Here is a 16497-nt window from a genome sequence, read left to right as displayed (position 1 = left end):
TTTTTTATCAACAAGGGGCTATCTGTATTAAAAAGTAGAATATGAACCAAGCAAAAAATGGCTCATTTATCTCAAAAGCTTTCTTAATCATCAAGCTGAACTAAAGTAAGTCTATTAATGAAGTTTGCTATATATTTTGGAGTGCTTCTTCAAGGGAAAATGGCAAAGGACAATGGTTTGATGTCTATTGCTGGTGTCAAAGTAGCAGTAACAGAAGAAATACTCATTATAAACACAACAGAATTCAAGTGAATTCTTATATCCAAGTCAGGGGTGTCATCGAATGGGGGGGGGGGGGGGGTCGGGGGGTGCGATACCCCTAAAACTTTATCCATCGGCACATAAATGACAAAAGAGGCAATTTTTGAACTCTTCATGTCACCTTTTTGCAACAATTGTAGCGTGTTAGCTTTTATGTAATAGTTGAACTTTCAAAGTATGGCATTAAAGTATGAACTTTGAAAGAGGAACGCATAAAAGCAGCATAAAAGAGTATTTATCTTTTGACAACAGCCTCAAAGAGTGAGACACGCCTTTTTTGTCGGGAAAAACTAATTCTTAACCCCTAAAAAAATTTTTTGGCTTCGCCCCTGATCCAAGTGTACCACGTTTATCATTCTATTTGACTATTATAGGACATTCACCAAAAGGAAAGACAGATAGATTTGCAAAGACAACCTTCTTTCTCAGGGCAGATAAAGATTGTAACCGTAAAGATTGTCCTCTCAAAATGTAACACTTAAATAAAAGTAGAAAACCATGTTATATTTCCGACAAGATAAGAAGTTTTCCGACAAAATAGCTGTTTAGCTTTACAAGGCGTTTTTTGCAGGGATGTTTCAAAAATCAGGCACGGAGCCGCTGGGGGCTGAGAGCCGACGCCCCCTATATTTCTCCAAAATAAATTGTTTTACCGTTTTTCCTATTATTTTTTAAAACAGAGTCTCAAATAAAATAAGAATAAACTGTTTAAATAGTGCTGATTTTACTGACTTATTTACGTTAAATTCTATTTGTTGTCTATCATTTTATTATGCATCAATTTAGTAAATCAATTTCTGTATCATCGCACTATTTTCATTTTGGATGTATATTGAAACACTTAAGACAAAAAAGATGCACATTTCTGTTTAGTAATTGAAACTCTCCCGCAATACTTCATAAAAAATCCAATTGATCTCCCCATCAGAGACCACGAAAGGGGGGGGGGGCTACGGGGGCTTTAGCCTCCTTAATAATTTCCAAAATGTACTTAAAATTGCGCCAAAAATCGTCCTGCTCTTGGTTTTTAGAAAGTTTAGCCCCCCAAATGTTTTAGCCCCCTTAATCTGAATTATGCTCCACAGCTCTTACTTCCCACCATATAATGGCAATTTTTTCATTCTTTCCCCAAAGTCTATCACTAGAGTTTAAGCATGAGCCCTCCCCCCCCCTAACTTTTCCCATTAAACAATAATCAGTGTTTTCTGAAAAACGAGATTAGGCAAAGTTGTTGCAATGTCATACCTTTGCTTATCGTTTCTGGAGCTATACTGCTTCATTCACTTGTTTTTATTCTTTAAAATCAAATCTTCGAACAATATCTTCTATCACTAACATACAAATTGTGATTGTTTTCAAATGCTAATGACATTTTTCTATCAAGAAATTTTGCGTTTTACATAGCGAAATTTTGCGATTCCGTTTTCGTTTTACATCGAGTAAATTTTTTTCTAGTGCTATTTTTCATTTCTAAATGCCTTGTCGACATTTTATGCAGCACTTTTGATAAAATGCCCTCTTTAACAAATCCACATATTCTACGATTATAGATCCACAAATTTAACAACTCCACAAAGTGAGTCAAATCCACACTTATTGTAGGCCTTGGTTGTTGGCAGTGCATCGAATATGAGTGGCAAAGCTAAGGCTCTGAAAATTCGCTAAACATCTATGTCCCTGCCACAAATATTTATTCAATATGGATGTACATCACACTTTTGCAGAAAGCGAGACAATGAGAATTGGACTTGGTGTAGATCAAGGTCTCGCTCTACAATTTCATCATTTCATCAAGACAAGCCCCAAAAGGCAAAAAAGTACAACATAAATCGTCATTTAGGCTAAATTCAAAAGCACAGCCATATTCAAAAGCAGAAAGAGAAACGCATTGGCAGCAGGGCGACATTTGGAATTTACATGCCCCATACTTTTTGGGAAAACATGAAAGCATTTGTTTTGAGTTTTAAATTTTCTCTTGGCCCTCAACTTGCAAACTTGCTCGAAGTCCGTGAAAAATGATGTATGTTGATTGTGTTTTGAATTTAGTTTCCCATTCAGCAACATCATCTCAGCACCCTCGGGACTGTGGTGCATAAAAACATAACTTGAAAATGGCTTTGAAAATAGCAAACAACAGTGTCAGACGAAAAGCTTAAGTTTACTCAAATTTTTGCTTTTTTCAAAGCCATTTTCAAGTTTTCTACCACCAAAAATAATTCCGTAATACCATTGGCATAGGCGCAGACGTATATTTTTTTCCAGGGCGGGGGGGGGGGGGGGGGAGTCAACAATTAATTGCAATTGCTAATAGAGGCTGCCGACAGCAGAGGGTAGAAAAAGGCCTAGCTGAGGTGATTATCTTGGGAATTTTTCATTATATTTATTATTTGATCTTGATTAAATCTCTTGAGATAATGTTTATGCATGAAACCAAGAATATGAAAAATTAGTGTCATAAATTGATAACCAGCTTCCCTACTCCCCATATCGATAAAATACGATTTATTTTATGTTTCTGTCATGGCATAGATTCTTATTACTTTCAAAGGAAAATCGAAAACTATTCAGCAAAGTGTGATGTTCTGATAAAATTTTTTGCTGAGATCAAAATGCCAATTAGATAGTTAACCTCAATTTATATAGACTTTTTCAATCAGTTTTTGGGAAATATTATATGATTAGATGTGTTGAGTATAATCCATAAAAATGTGGACGATAAAATTTTGTCGGGCAAAAAACTTAAGCCTCCTCTATCTGAACTCGACCTGTACGCCTATGCTTAACTTTTAACTATTTCATGATCATTGAACTGGTTTTCATCATAAATATTATTTTGCTTTTGGTAATATCAGCTATTACGAGAGACTTAAATCAAAGATTGTTGTGATCCAAATGATAATCATAGAACTTAAAGTTGAAAGTATTGGTAGAACTAGTAAAACTATTGGTTTATTGAGAGAATGGATATATCATTTTACTTCAGATTTGCACCGTTTGCCGTCATTAGACTATGCCAGTGTGTTTTTCGCACTTTAATCGACTGTTTATGTTTTTGTTCATATTTGCTTGTTACTGAGGGGCCCCAACTGTTAATGACTCGACGCTTTTTTGCCTTTCGAGGCAAGGGGAGGTGGTTGGGGCAACAGAGGGCTGGTTTCTTTGGACAGATCCATGGATGTCAGAGGGAGCCACCAATTTAAGCAAAATCCACGCCAATGTTTCAATCAGGTCAGTAAAGTAAGCTTTGAGAACAAAACATTTGAACGGGTACTTATAAATCTTTGTCTGTCCAATTGGAGAGTCAAATTTTTTGAATGAGAACTGCATTTTGGACCTTATCTGGGCGTCTCGATTTTGGATGAAGAGGGGCTCTATACCCTTTCCCCCTACTTAGAATGAAACTATTTTTAAATCATATGAGCTTTAGAAACTAGCTTTATTACTTTCGAGAAAATAACTTACAAAATGTTAGAGTGCCTTTCTTTCTACCTTTTCCTAAAAAATCACTTTTTGCTCAGCAGAAAAATGGGGGGGGGGGGAGGGGGTTTTATTGTACAGCAAATTATATCGCAGAAATCGTATTGGCAATGGTCTTCGAATTACCTTTTAGTGAAAATAACAATTTGTGACTTTCATATTCAAACAGCTCAGATATTAAAGCTTTATCTCAGATAATATTTAGATAAATTTTAAGTTTTATGAGATTTCGCGGAAATAAACTCGCAAATTGTACATTTTAGGAAATTTAGCAGAATAGACTTTCGCGAATTTCATCAAAAAACGCGAAAAACAGATATGCAATTTTGTAAACATCATCATTTACGTGAGGTTTACAAGATTTTCATAGATTCTGTGTGCGAGAAATTATTTGATATGCGCCCATTTGATTCTAATGTGTTCTATCAATATTGAAATTTCAGCACGCACAGGGGTGTTGCCAGCAAAAAGACAAGGCTGGGAACACCTTTTTGCGTCCCATAAAGCAACTAGAACAAATTGGAAACACTCTCCTTAGTTTTTGATCTACTTTGAAGCAGGTGAAAAGTAACCATAATAATAAGAATGATTTCTGCAGCACTCAGGAACAGCGGAGCAGGGAGGCTGAATGGCTTTATCCCACCCCCCCTTACTGTATGCTAAAATTGCAAAAAATTAAAAATGAATCACCAGTCAAGCCCCTTTTTCTTGGTTTTAGACCCCCACCCCACTTTTTCAGACCCCCACACTTTTCTAAGATTATCCAGATTTTCTCAACGCTCCATGGTGCCTGAGCACATAGCATTTTTTTAAACGACACAATTAGCTTAATGTATATTTTTTGATGATGATATTTTCAAATATTGATGATTCAAAATACTGCAAAACTTTTTCCCTGTATAATTTTCAGCACTTTGCTACTTTTGCTCAATTTTGAAAACAGTTTCTGTTGTTGGGAAAATCTGGGCTTCGTTGTTACATGCTTTGGTATCTACGTCTTTGTGCTTCGATATTTATCATTTCTACGCATTAAAAATCTCTTGAAGACGTAAGATAGACAGCATTTTTTATTACGTGAGAATAGAAAAGCAAATAGAGACAAATGATAGTTGCATAGCTTATATTTTTTGAAAATCATCACTCAGCGATGGCATACAGGAAAAACCTTTGACGAATGTGAGCATTATAATTTGCAACGGTACAGCTTTTACTTCACCAAAGTGATGTTTGCTGGCAGGTGCTCTTAGTAAAAAGCCCGAGCCCCACGACAAGGAGGCACCTTTCGCTCGGGATTCCTTTCTTAAGAAACTCAGGGATGATGGAATGGCTATCAAATTCTACCCATTTATTAAGGGCATAAAAAAGGATAAGGGGAGTCCAAAAGTTAAAAAGATGAAATGGTTTTGATGCAAAAAAACAACCTGATTAAATATGAGAAGGTAAAGATACCCATTAATTTTAGTCGGTCACTATTTATGTATTGCCATTCAATCATCAGACAGTGAAAGGAATACGTGTTCCCAGCAGGCAGCAGGTGCGTTTTGGCAAAGAGCTTTGTACGTGGAGAGGCAAAATCGATGAAACTTCGGAACAAGTAAAAATTGCCAAAAGGTGAATTTCATTTTCTTACACATTCCAATTCGCTGGCGAGAATTCTTTTGAAGGTAGCTAACGGCATACATTCTACGCTTTCTGCCACTCCTGCCAGCAACACGTCAAGCGTAAACTGTCTTAAAACATATAGCTGATTAAACTTTTAAATGTAACTGCTGTTTTTAGCATGGGTGATATTAAACAATAAGCTGTTTCAATAAGTCTGGTTGAAACTGTCTCAGAACCTATTAATAATATTGTACAATTTAATCATCAATATTTCAGAAGCAAGATGACAAAACAATACTTGCTGACTTACACTATAGCTCGACGCGTGTTAAATATAGAGAATTTTTCCGTGACACAAGCTTTATAGGTTTTCCTACTAAAAGTAGAAGTAATTGAAATTAAAGAAAATAGACGGGAAACATTGCAATTATCCTAAAAATTAGTTCAAAGATGGATTCTAATTGAGCTATATTTAATCGCATAAAGGTATGGCAAATTTAGCAGCATAGTTCACTTTCCTGTGATTGGTGGCATATTAATCTATAATCACGGATCTAGGGAAGAGGACAATAACATATCTACTATAAAACATAAAAATGCATTAAACTGTACTATAAGAGAAAAGGGAACACCGGACAGCAACTTGGCCAGCACAACCTATGTTTCTTGTTTAGACACCAACCACCAACATGGCCATCAACATCAATGTTCCAAAAGCAAAAGAGACACCAGGCAGAAACAAGGCCAACACCAGCAATGTCCCAACAGCAAGAGAGATACCAGGCAGCAGCACGGTCAGCACCAGCAAAGTTCCAACTGCAAGAGAGACACCAAGCACCAATACGGGCAGCAGCAGCAATGTTCCAACAGCAAAAGAGACAACAGGCAGCAACACGGCCAGCAGCAGCAATGTTCCAACAGCAAAAGAGAAACCAGGCAGCAGCACGGTCAGCACCAGCAAAGTTCCAACTGCAAGAGAGACACCAAGCACCAATACGGGCAGCAGCAGCAATGTTCCAACAGCAAAAGAGACAACAGGCAGCAACACGGCCAGCAGCAGCAATGTTCCAACAGCAAAAGAGAAACCAGGCAGCAGCACGGTCAGCACCAGCAAAGTTCCAACTGCAAGAGAGACACCAAGCACCAACACGGCCAGCAGCAGCAATGTTCCAACAACAATAGAGACATACCCATAGCAACACATGCAAAGAGACAATCAAGACCGAAAGCAAAGAACAATAATAAGCAAGTAAACGGCAGATCTAAAAGAACAGCAATGACGATGTATACGGCAAGAAAGATTATCAAGTAGAGCAAGAAAGATAAGAATAACCACCATATGATTGCAAAACTACAAACCAATAAGGAAGAGTAAACTAGATTGGAGAAGTTGGTGTTGGCTACGTGAACTTCAATCAAGCACTCCCAAGGGGCTGGTTACCCTTGCTCGTGTTAACCTTGAAAGAAGTTCAACGCAACCAAACAGACGGGATTCTAGAGAGAAGAAAGGCTGGAAATGCAACGTCCATTGGCTAACATACTACTATACCCATAGCAACACATGAAAAGTGACAATCAAGACCGAAAGCAAAGAACAATAATAAGCAAGTAAACGGCAGATCTAAAAGAACAGCAATGACGATGTATATGGCAAGAAAGATTATCAAGTAGAGCAAGAAAGATAAGAATAACCACCATATGATTGCAAAACTACAAACCAATAAGGAAGAGTAAACTAGATTGGAGAAGTTGGTGTTGGCTACGTGAACTTCAATCAAGCACTCCCAAGGGGCTGGTTACCCTTGCTCGTGTTAACCTTGAAAGAAGTTCAACGCAACCAAACAGACGGGATTCTAGAGAGAAGAAAAGGCTGGAAATGCAACGTCCATTGGCTAACATACTACTATACCCATAGCAACACATGAAAAGTGACAATCAAGACCGAAAGCAAAGAACAATAATAAGCAAGTAAACGGCAGATCTAAAAGAACAGCAATGACGATGTATACGGCAAGAAAGATTATCAAGTAGAGCAAGAAAGATAAGAATAACCACCATATGATTGCAAAACTACAAACCAATAAGGAAGAGTAAACTAGATTGGAGAAGTTGGTGTTGGCTACGTGAACTTCAATCAAGCACTCCCAAGGGGCTGGTTACCCTTGCTCGTGTTACCCTTGAAAGAAGTTCAACGCAACCAAACAGACGGGATTCTAGAGAGAAGAAAAGGCTGAAAATGCAACGTCCATAGGCTAACATACTATACCCAAAGACGATGTATATGGTAAGAAGTTTTATCCTTCGTTGTCAGAGAAAGATTCCTTTAGTCGATTTACCCAATCAATGTAAAAATGGTATTCGTTTTTGGTCATCGTTATCCACCCTGCTCCTTTGTATTGTTGGACAACATTTCTGTTTGGGAATTCAACCATGTATCGTCTTAAGCCCGGGGTTATCTCTTCAAAGACGTATGGCTCAGCATCCAGTTTAGACTTCCAATCTTGATAAGTCTTCAATTCTTCCTCCGTACAAGCAAGGTAATGGAGTCCAAGTTTTAGTACCTTTCCTTTTGCCTCTTCTTCAAAACAATATCTTTTCACAGGCGTGTTTAGGACAAGAAGGATCAAATTGCGCCCATACATCCGTATCAGATTTTCTTCCTTAAAGTAACAATAGTTGTCTTTACACCACACTTTATCATAATAAATTACATGAACGATGAAAGCATTATATCGTTGTTATTATATGTATGCATGAGTAATTCGCCACAATAACTGTATTTACCAGTTATAAAGTTAAAAAGAAAAAATACAATTATATAAATTAAAAACAAAATAAACACTCCTAATTTCAGTGGCCCGGATGGTGTTTAAATGTCAAGCTGACCTAAAGTCCATAATTGTCCCCTTAGGGGTGCTGGTTTACCAGGAAAAAAGAGAAAAAAGGGTGATACAGGAATTTTTGACTGTTGTTAGTTAAAAGCCAGTCCTTGATAGTAGACATATTTGCTATCTTCCTCTTTCACTATACTTTGGAAAAAGTTACCTTTGATCTTATGCCTGGAGGTGTTGATATTAGATGTTAATTTTAGTGCTGATGAAAGACCCTAGAATCCATGTTTTGGACCCTAGGTAGGCTAGGCACGGCTGTGCAGTATTGATTTAACGAAATCCTAGATCTAGTTTAAACTTTAATCTGCGCAATATTTGTTCGTGGTTGACCGGATAAAATATTTTAGCACTGTACGTTGGGGCCATTTCTTGGAGACATTTTAACCTTTGACACAGACACAAAGGTTTATCCTGTTTTCGTTGGGAGCCAATTTATAGCCTTGAATTCTGTGACGCCAATATGTGCTGTGTGACCCAATATGTGCTGTATATTTTCAAGCCACAATCTATTAATTACCCATGCGAAAAAGGTTACAAGGACTTAGATAGATGAAAATTCTAAAAAATGATACAAATCAGATTTTATTTATATAGAAGAAAAACTATGGCCTTGGAAAAATACCTTCTGGTAGATTTAAGTTACTTACAGATATAATTGGTTACTTACATCTGTCTCCAAATGATAAGGGCGAAATCGCTGGAAATAATCTTTTAACGATTCATCAGTTGCAAAATCTGAAAAAGAGATTTTCAGTTAGTTGTAGAAATTTCGTTCCAGTTACTTAGGGTGGTAGAAGGTCATTGACGTAAATTATAATGAAACAAAGATGAAAAAAAAAAGAAATTGTTCACCATATTTGAACATCATACACAATTTTATGTTAAATTGTAATAGTGGGAAACATAAATTTGAAAAGAACAAAAACTCATACAATTAAAAAAATCTTATTTGTTTCGAAAAAGATTTACCTTGCCAGATTGAAGGACTAGAAAGCTTGGTCACATGGCCATTAACAATGTTGTATGCCAACTGCTGCCGTACATAATCCATGTCATACAGAGAAAAATCGAAGTTGGTAGAGTTGGCTTCGGAAATCATACCGCATATCGAAAATAATCCACATTGGGTGCCGCTGCTGCCTTGGAGGGGAAAAGAAATTTTCTTCCTTCTAAATTCGCAGACTTGGTTGTGCGAAAGAAAAGAAAGACGTTTCAAAAGAGTGTCCACCTCCTCTTTGTGTTCCAGGCCCAAAGAATCTAAAACTGAATAGCTGGATGAAACATTATTGATAGAAAGTACCCACCAGTGCCTTCCAGAACTAATTGGAAGGAGCAATAAATCTTTGCTGGGAGGTACAAGAGTAGCTTGACTTTTAGAAATCATGGTAGAAGGGTTCAAAAGTCTTGTGGCTAGCAATGAGTCCATAGCATATACGCTAGGAAATGATTTATTTATTGCTTGGCAAACTGAGCAAATTATACTGTCATTTATAAAATTTTCACCACCAAGACTCCTTACATCATGGGCTGTCACATGTTTAAAGACAGAAGATATTTCTTGGCATGCATTCACAGTGGAGTTATGGCGCATAATTTCAAAGACGGTAAAATTTATCTTTGGCTGCAAAGTATCAGCATCATCTTCAATGAAGACGTATTTTTGCTTTGGAATGTGATATGCAGCAAAACCTGAGGAGTATGAAAGTTGCCAAAGATATGTCAACCCACTCTGAATGCTGTAAATGGAGGGGCCTTTAATGCTATCAAGAATGATCATATCATGTTCCAAAAAAACAATGGTTACAAAATGGTTCATGGAGTCAGCTATAAATAAGCGGTCATTTCTTTTAATCTCCAATATTTTAAGCAGATTTTTAAACAGTTCATCAGGATTTTCGTCAAGATGGCAAGGGTTAGCATTTTGAAAAAATAGCTTGAAATTATTGTCAAAGCGGATGCACTCATAGCCTTGATCTTGTGCAACGCTGATGATAACGTCAATGCTATAGTCTCCTGAGAGTGATCTTTGCTTTTGGAAATCGTTGCTCAGATCTTCTCTCAGAGCCATTTCCAACCAAAGACAGTCGGCAACACTGTTAAAATCATGCGGAGTTAGATAAAACTTGTTGATGGTATTATGCAAAGCACACATGCCGCAAAGTGTTGTGCTACCTTGAAGTTGCATTTTGAATCGTTCTCCTTTAAAATCAAAGTTAATAAGTTTCACATGACTATCCACATTAAATGGGTAGTCTGAAAAGACAATTTCTATAAAATATTCAAGGTTTGATTCAAAACCCTTCCCTTTATTTCCTTCAATTTCACAAGAATCTAGCTTGTGAAGAAATTGTCTTACAAGGTCAAGAACTTGCACATTAGTGCACGAAGCCAAAATGTTGTTGCACTTTTCTCTAGCACGAGCCAACAAGTTATTATGTGAAGATGTAAACCCTTTTTTTGCTGCTGTGGGAGATAATTTGACCGTTTTGGTCTTTGGAAGAGTTGATTCCTCATCAAAATTTTTATTTCTTTTTTTTGTCCCTTTACCAGTAGCTGTATTGTGTTTTGGTGAAAGATTTTTCCTTTGCAAACCACACCGTTCAACGAAATTTAGTGCCTGTTGTCGGCAACAAGAATGGGAACAAGTGTCTGTGCTTTTAAAACAGTCAATGCACTGGTGGTCATCTTCTTCAAGAAAGGAAATGATTTTGTCACTCAACCAGACTTTCCTTTTTCTTTCCCAAGCCACAGTACCATAAAGAAAAAAAGGAAATCCAGCCTGTTTTAGTTCGTCCATTCCCCTCAGATATGCAGAATGCATATCACACTGTTGTTGACCACTAGATAAACTATACAACTCGGCAAGCACTCCGAAATCCAGCACTTCAAAATATTTCGCAAAAAAAGAATCTATGTTTAATCTTAAAATTGTTTTTGTGGTTGGTCGTTTTTCTTTGTAGATCTGTCGTCTGACTTGAAAAGCAAAATCTGATACTGCATCTAATACTGCTTTTCGGGTCTTGTTGCCTTTACTTGTGGGCAAAGAAGAGGAGGGGTCAGAAGATGTGGCCTCATTATTGTTTTTTTCGAATAGAACCATTTCTCCTTCAAATAAATTTTTTTGGTAAAAGCTATCTCCATCAGGAAAATTAAGCTTATACATGGAAGAGGGCAATACCTCAACAACTTCGGCAATGACATTTAATGGCAAAAATGGGTCATGGTTTTTCTTTATACCTCGACCAGTTTTCATGTCTGGGTTCTTAACCAGAACTTTGTCACCAACATCAAACTTGTCACCTGGGGAATTTTTTAGATCCCTCTCGATGTTACGGTGGATAGTTATTTCAGTGGCCTCCAAAAGCTTGAGGTGATTCAGGAACCTTATTTTTGACAAATTAAACAGACAAGAAGAAAACTTACGACTTTCAAAATCTGATTCCTGGCTACACTCAGTTTCTTCTGCCTCCATCTCGCCTGAATCATTACTATCATCATTTGAACGGTCTACAAAAAGTGTTTTTGACAAAGAGGAACCAAGACATGACTGCATTATCTCAGTTGCTGGAATGGTTTTTACAGAGGAAACATCAAAAGAAGAGGAACAATCTAAAACTTGTTTTTGAAAACTATCAACCTCACACGTACCAAAACTACTTTCATCTCCACTGACAGAACTTGTTGCAGATTCTTCATCGTCGGATTGCTCAGCATCAACATAGGAAGATTTAAGGATGCTGTCTTCAGGTACAACAGAGAAACCAATGGTGTTGCAGTCACGATTTCTATACACTCTGAAGGGGATGTCATCAATTGTAAAATTATAAGATTTGTTTATTTTATCTGCAATACCAGGAAGTAACAGTGGCCACATTTTTGCCTGTTCTTCATGTGGTGAATTTTGCAATAACTTTCTAAGATATGCCTTAACTGTTTTGTTCAAGTTCTCAACTTGCCCTTGATGTCTTGGTGTATAAGGTTTCCCCCTCACCATTCTGAAATTATAATCCTTACTGAACTGCCTAATTAGATTATTTACAAATTCTTTGCCATTATCAGACTGAAGGATGTCAGGTGCACCCTCGACGTCAAAAAGAAATTTTATCACCCTGTACACCATTTGAGCTGTCTTATATTGCAAAGGGAAGAGCCAACAGAATTTACTAAAACAGCATTTTATGGATAGAATGTAACGGAATCCCCAAGGATTGTTTTTCATGAAAGATCTCTTAGCTGGAGCCATGTCAATAAGATCATACTGAAGTCTTTCATGTGGACGAAAAGAGCGAATAGGCTTCGGAGGCGCAATCTGTGTCGAGGGAAGAGGTGTGTTAATACGACAAGATTTGCATCCTTTTAAGAATGACCGAATTTCCTTGAAAATTCCCTTGAAATAGAATTTAGAAGTGAAAATCTTGCTCAATGCATTTATGCCACCAGGGACACAACACGTTTCTCCACCAATCGTTTTAGTGTAGTGAAGATCTTTAAGAACATCGAGCACATTTTCCTTACATATCACCTCCTTTGAATCGATACATGTCTTCGAAGATTTGCTATAGGAATGATGCATTACTACTGGAAGATCGTTGTATCTACCTAAAACCAACTTTCCATGGCTATCAAATTTAAGGGAGTAAATTGGTTTCTGGTGGTTTCTGGAAAAAAATAAGTTGCTGCTTTTTGTGGCTAAAAAAGTCTTGATAGAAAGTAGCTGTGGCTTTGAAAAAGTTTTCATCATCAAATTCTTAGCGAATTTTGGATGGTGTCTGATTACTAAAAATTTCAAAATCATTATGAGCAAGGGTTTTGTCATTGGGCCCTTAAAAGAAAGATCTGCTGATGGTTCAACAGTATGGCTCAAAATTTTTGACAAAATCCCCTCGTCTTGTACTGTGGCGAAATGTGCTGAGGAGGAGTTTGTTGAAAATAGAGAAGGTGTTGGAGATGAGTCATTGTGGTTAGATAGAGATAAAAGTTCGTCAGATCCATTTGAACTTTCTATACCTTCTTGACAAGCGTTATCAGCTGTATCCCCAACTGAATCTGAAAAAAATCAATTGAAAATAGGCAGATGTATTCTTATAAACCCTAGCAACGAAGGAGTAGCATCCAAGGGAGAGGGCAGAGGACAATTTTCCCTGTTCTTTGAATTCATTTCTTTATTGATTGCTAGCCAAGCATTTTCTACCATATTTCTATACCTATTGTAATTGCGATCGGCGGAGCAAACAATTAGAGCTCTTTTTTCATCAACAGAGTCTTTGAGCTTTCAATATTCCGAACATTGACGCTTAAATTGCAGACCTAGAAACTTTTAGGCATATATTATACTTTTCCTATATCTATTGATCAGATTGGTTATCGTAAAACTGGAAAAAAACCGAAAACTGATTTATATGAAATGCACCACAGGAGGCAGGGGCATCGCAACGATGGAGTTGTGGGTTGACAGCGAACAAATTTCTCGACAAAGCTCAGTATGAAAAACAGAGTAGAGCCGTTTCCGGCTTATAGAGTAGAGATTTGTTCCGGAATTTTTTCTCACCTGAATTTCCAAAATTATTTGTCAAACTTTAGAAAAAGGAGACTGAAGTCTCCAAAGACATAATTACCAAGGGAGCACAGTGGGCACATTCCTATTTTAAGCCTCTTTTAGGTGACCCTTTATTGCTTACGTTTTTCTCCTACTTTTAAAATTCTCCTTCCTACAACTATCGTTGCCCCTGCCTCGACAACACATACCATTCTCATCAAATAGAAACTCGAGTATCTCGTTTATCTGCTGCTCATCTGTTGCCATTGTGATGAATCTGAAAAAGGTGCAAATTTCATTCTGGATAAGTTAACGCAAAAGAGACACAATTGAGTTTGTGTAAAAAGACAGTGAAGTGAGGCTAGCTTGACTCGAAATTACCAAGGAATAGGTTTTGAAAGTTTTGGAAACATATACAGTATCGATTGTAGAAATTTTCGTATTGTCTCGTTTATGTTCCTCTTACTACAGGGACGTCGTAGCTAACAAATTATGTAAGACCCATTACAAACGTTTTTACTGCTTACATTTTTAGTCTTTTTGTTCTTTACCGTCCTTCTCTTGCCCTTGTCAGACAGTCAATTACCAGCTTCTTCGTCACATACTATTATCTACCTTTCTATTCACTTCTCTCCCAGTTCCCCAGCAATTTTCGTTTTACACATTTAACAACATGTATTGTATTAGGTGGGTTCCCTTTAGCTTCTATTTATTGAATTTTTCCATTGTAATTTAGCATGGTAAGTAGGATCCATTGATTTTGTAAATTTATTACTGATGAAGCCAAAGCAGAAAATCTCTCTCCCGTGTAAACGGCGTCTAAGGCAATAATTCCTTTAAGTTTATGGCGGAAAATCTTCCACTGCACAGCATTTTCTCACACTTTTTCTTTAGAAATTTTGTAAATACAGAAGGTATTGTTAATGTGTCTTTAATTACAGTTCTGTTTCTCTAGTTTTCACAGTTAACACAATCGTTGCTGAGGTAATGTGTAAACATGTTTGACTAACTCCAATATGACTAATCCCACTAATATTATTCTTATTTCTGATTGGTTGCTGAGGTGTAATTTGCTTAATCCAAAATTGTTAATCAGTTAGTTAGTTCGTGGCTGATTGTAGTTGGTTGATGAGTTGATTGATGTAGGAGAGAGATTGCACGTTTATATTTATTGGTAATATCTTTCGGTTTACCCAGCCTGTTTCTTTAGTTTTACTCTTATTACGTGATAAAGAATCAAATAATGCATGAGGTGGGATTCACTTCAGTTTATATACTATCATTCAAACATTTTACAAAATGAGGGTTTGAATATACATGTGAAATAATCTAATGAAAACTACTGTTAACTGGTCTGTCATAAAGTGTTCGATGTCATAAATGACTGAGCCGTGAACGCTTTGGTATAGAACAAGATGCTTCAGAATGTGGCGTAGGCACTAAATTCCACCAAAGGTGTACATGGTCACCCTTTCTTTGCGCTATGAGGTGAGGGGTCATACACACCCATTAGCGAAATTAAAGGGAAAGCACAGAAAACTCTCATGATTAGGGCATATAGCAATTTTGGTGGAAAATTTCTTTAAATTCCACGACGTTGAAAGAAAATCTAACAAATTTGCCAAAATAAACGGATGAGCTTGAGTCGAAGATGGTGCCATGTGCACCAAACGATCCCCCACCAACGTCGCTGTAAATTGATAAAATTGCTACAAAATTCAAAAATTAACTTTTTAAGCAGGTTATCAAATGTTCAAACATCTTGTAATCTATTTGTTAACCATAGTTGTCAAATCACAGAGATCTGCTGTGAGATTCACGGATTTCAAATTCGTCTCATGCTCTCGCGCCACGGATGTTGTTAGAAATCTCACGGATCTAGCAACATTCAGCCAATTTTCAAGCAATCATTAAGATTTTCTAAATTTTCTCCATTTTGAAACACAATTTTTTTTAAATTGGGCCTTCCTTTGAGTGAGGGAAGCTCGCTTACAATAAGAGTTAAATACTTATTTTCAAAGCCTAAAATCTCTCAAATCAAGGCAATATGAGAAGCCTATGTAAAACAATTTCCAGGGAGGCATTTTTCCGTCAAGTCGATACCAGATACCCTTAGTTGGCATCTATATAATTCATATCATCCGTGCCCCAATCTAGGCCAATATTAAAAACTTATTTGGTGCTTTTCAACCTCGATGTATTTCGTGTTTCACAATTTCGTCTAAGTGAACAAAACACAAAAAGTTGTAAAGATCAAAAGACCAACTTCTTACCATGCAATGATCGCTTTCTGCTTTACAAAGCAAAACTTCCTTTTCTCAGGTCAAAGTAGCATGTGCAACCGCCACAAGAGGAAAGTTCACGATGAAACTCAACTAGGTTAGAAAACGCCCCCGGTTTTCTAGAGAAAGTTCTGCACCATGTGACCTCTGACGTCAGTGCAAGCTCTGCCATCCTTGCTAGCTCTGCCACGCTACAGACGATCAAGCCCATGTGAGGCAAATCGCCCAGCAAGCGATGCAAAGCATTAGTCAGTTGCTGGAAATAATTGGAAGCGATGAAACAACTTCACGTGAACAGTCAAGAAGTACACATTCTGTTACAGGTGACAGACAGCACAGTTGGCAGCAGTAGGCCTAGGCCAAGACAGGGTCAGCAACATGAGGCCTCAGGCCCGGGTCGCCTAGCATGGTCTTCTTTTTCTTAATCATCTTCGCTCTTATCGGCTCG

At 37.3% G+C, this 16497-nt stretch overlaps 2 protein-coding genes across 4 annotated transcripts in view; one reads left to right on the top strand and one right to left on the bottom strand.

The window, feature by feature from the left end:
* LOC135685518 (uncharacterized) overlaps positions 1 to 16497 on the top strand; it is a 68727-nt gene that overhangs the window by 23882 nt on the left and 28348 nt on the right. The gene's annotated exons all lie outside the window — the stretch shown is intronic.
* On the bottom strand, positions 4845 to 16244 carry LOC135684682 (uncharacterized). Of its 3 annotated transcripts, XM_089112749.1 has the most exons (6): positions 16041 to 16244; positions 13977 to 14044; positions 11880 to 13277; positions 9201 to 9494; positions 8899 to 8966; positions 4845 to 8000 (listed from the first exon to the last, which is right to left on the bottom strand). In XM_089112749.1, exons 2-6 carry the CDS (start codon positions 14032 to 14034, stop codon positions 7635 to 7637), a joined length of 2184 nt encoding a protein of 727 aa, XP_088968875.1. In that variant the 5' UTR covers positions 14035 to 14044; positions 16041 to 16244; the 3' UTR covers positions 4845 to 7634. The 3 variants fall into 3 exon arrangements, with proteins under 3 accessions (XP_088968875.1, XP_088968874.1, XP_088968873.1); XM_089112748.1 differs by having other exon boundaries at positions 9201 to 13277; positions 13977 to 15457; XM_089112747.1 differs by having other exon boundaries at positions 9201 to 13277.

This window comes from Rhopilema esculentum, chromosome 15 (assembly GCF_057945365.1).
Source record: "Rhopilema esculentum isolate cy_ngs chromosome 15, ASM5794536v1, whole genome shotgun sequence".
Classification (NCBI taxonomy): domain Eukaryota; kingdom Metazoa; phylum Cnidaria; class Scyphozoa; order Rhizostomeae; family Rhizostomatidae; genus Rhopilema; species Rhopilema esculentum.
Note: the sequence above shows the minus strand (reverse complement) of the source record. Positions and strands in the feature narration are given on the sequence as shown.

Excerpts from the sequence above, each read along its gene's own strand:
- LOC135684682 (XM_089112748.1), bottom strand. The coding sequence starts at position 14,034 with ATGGCAACAGATGAGCAGCAGATAAACGAGATACTCGAGTTTCTATTT. Across the intron at positions 13,278-13,976 it reads GTTTCTATTTGATGAGAATG|ATTCAGTTGGGGATACAGCT; the intron begins GTATGTGTTGTC and ends GATTTTTTTCAG. Across the intron at positions 8,001-8,898 it reads CTTATCATTTGGAGACAGAT|GAAGAAAATCTGATACGGAT; the intron begins GTAAGTAACCAA and ends TGTTACTTTAAG.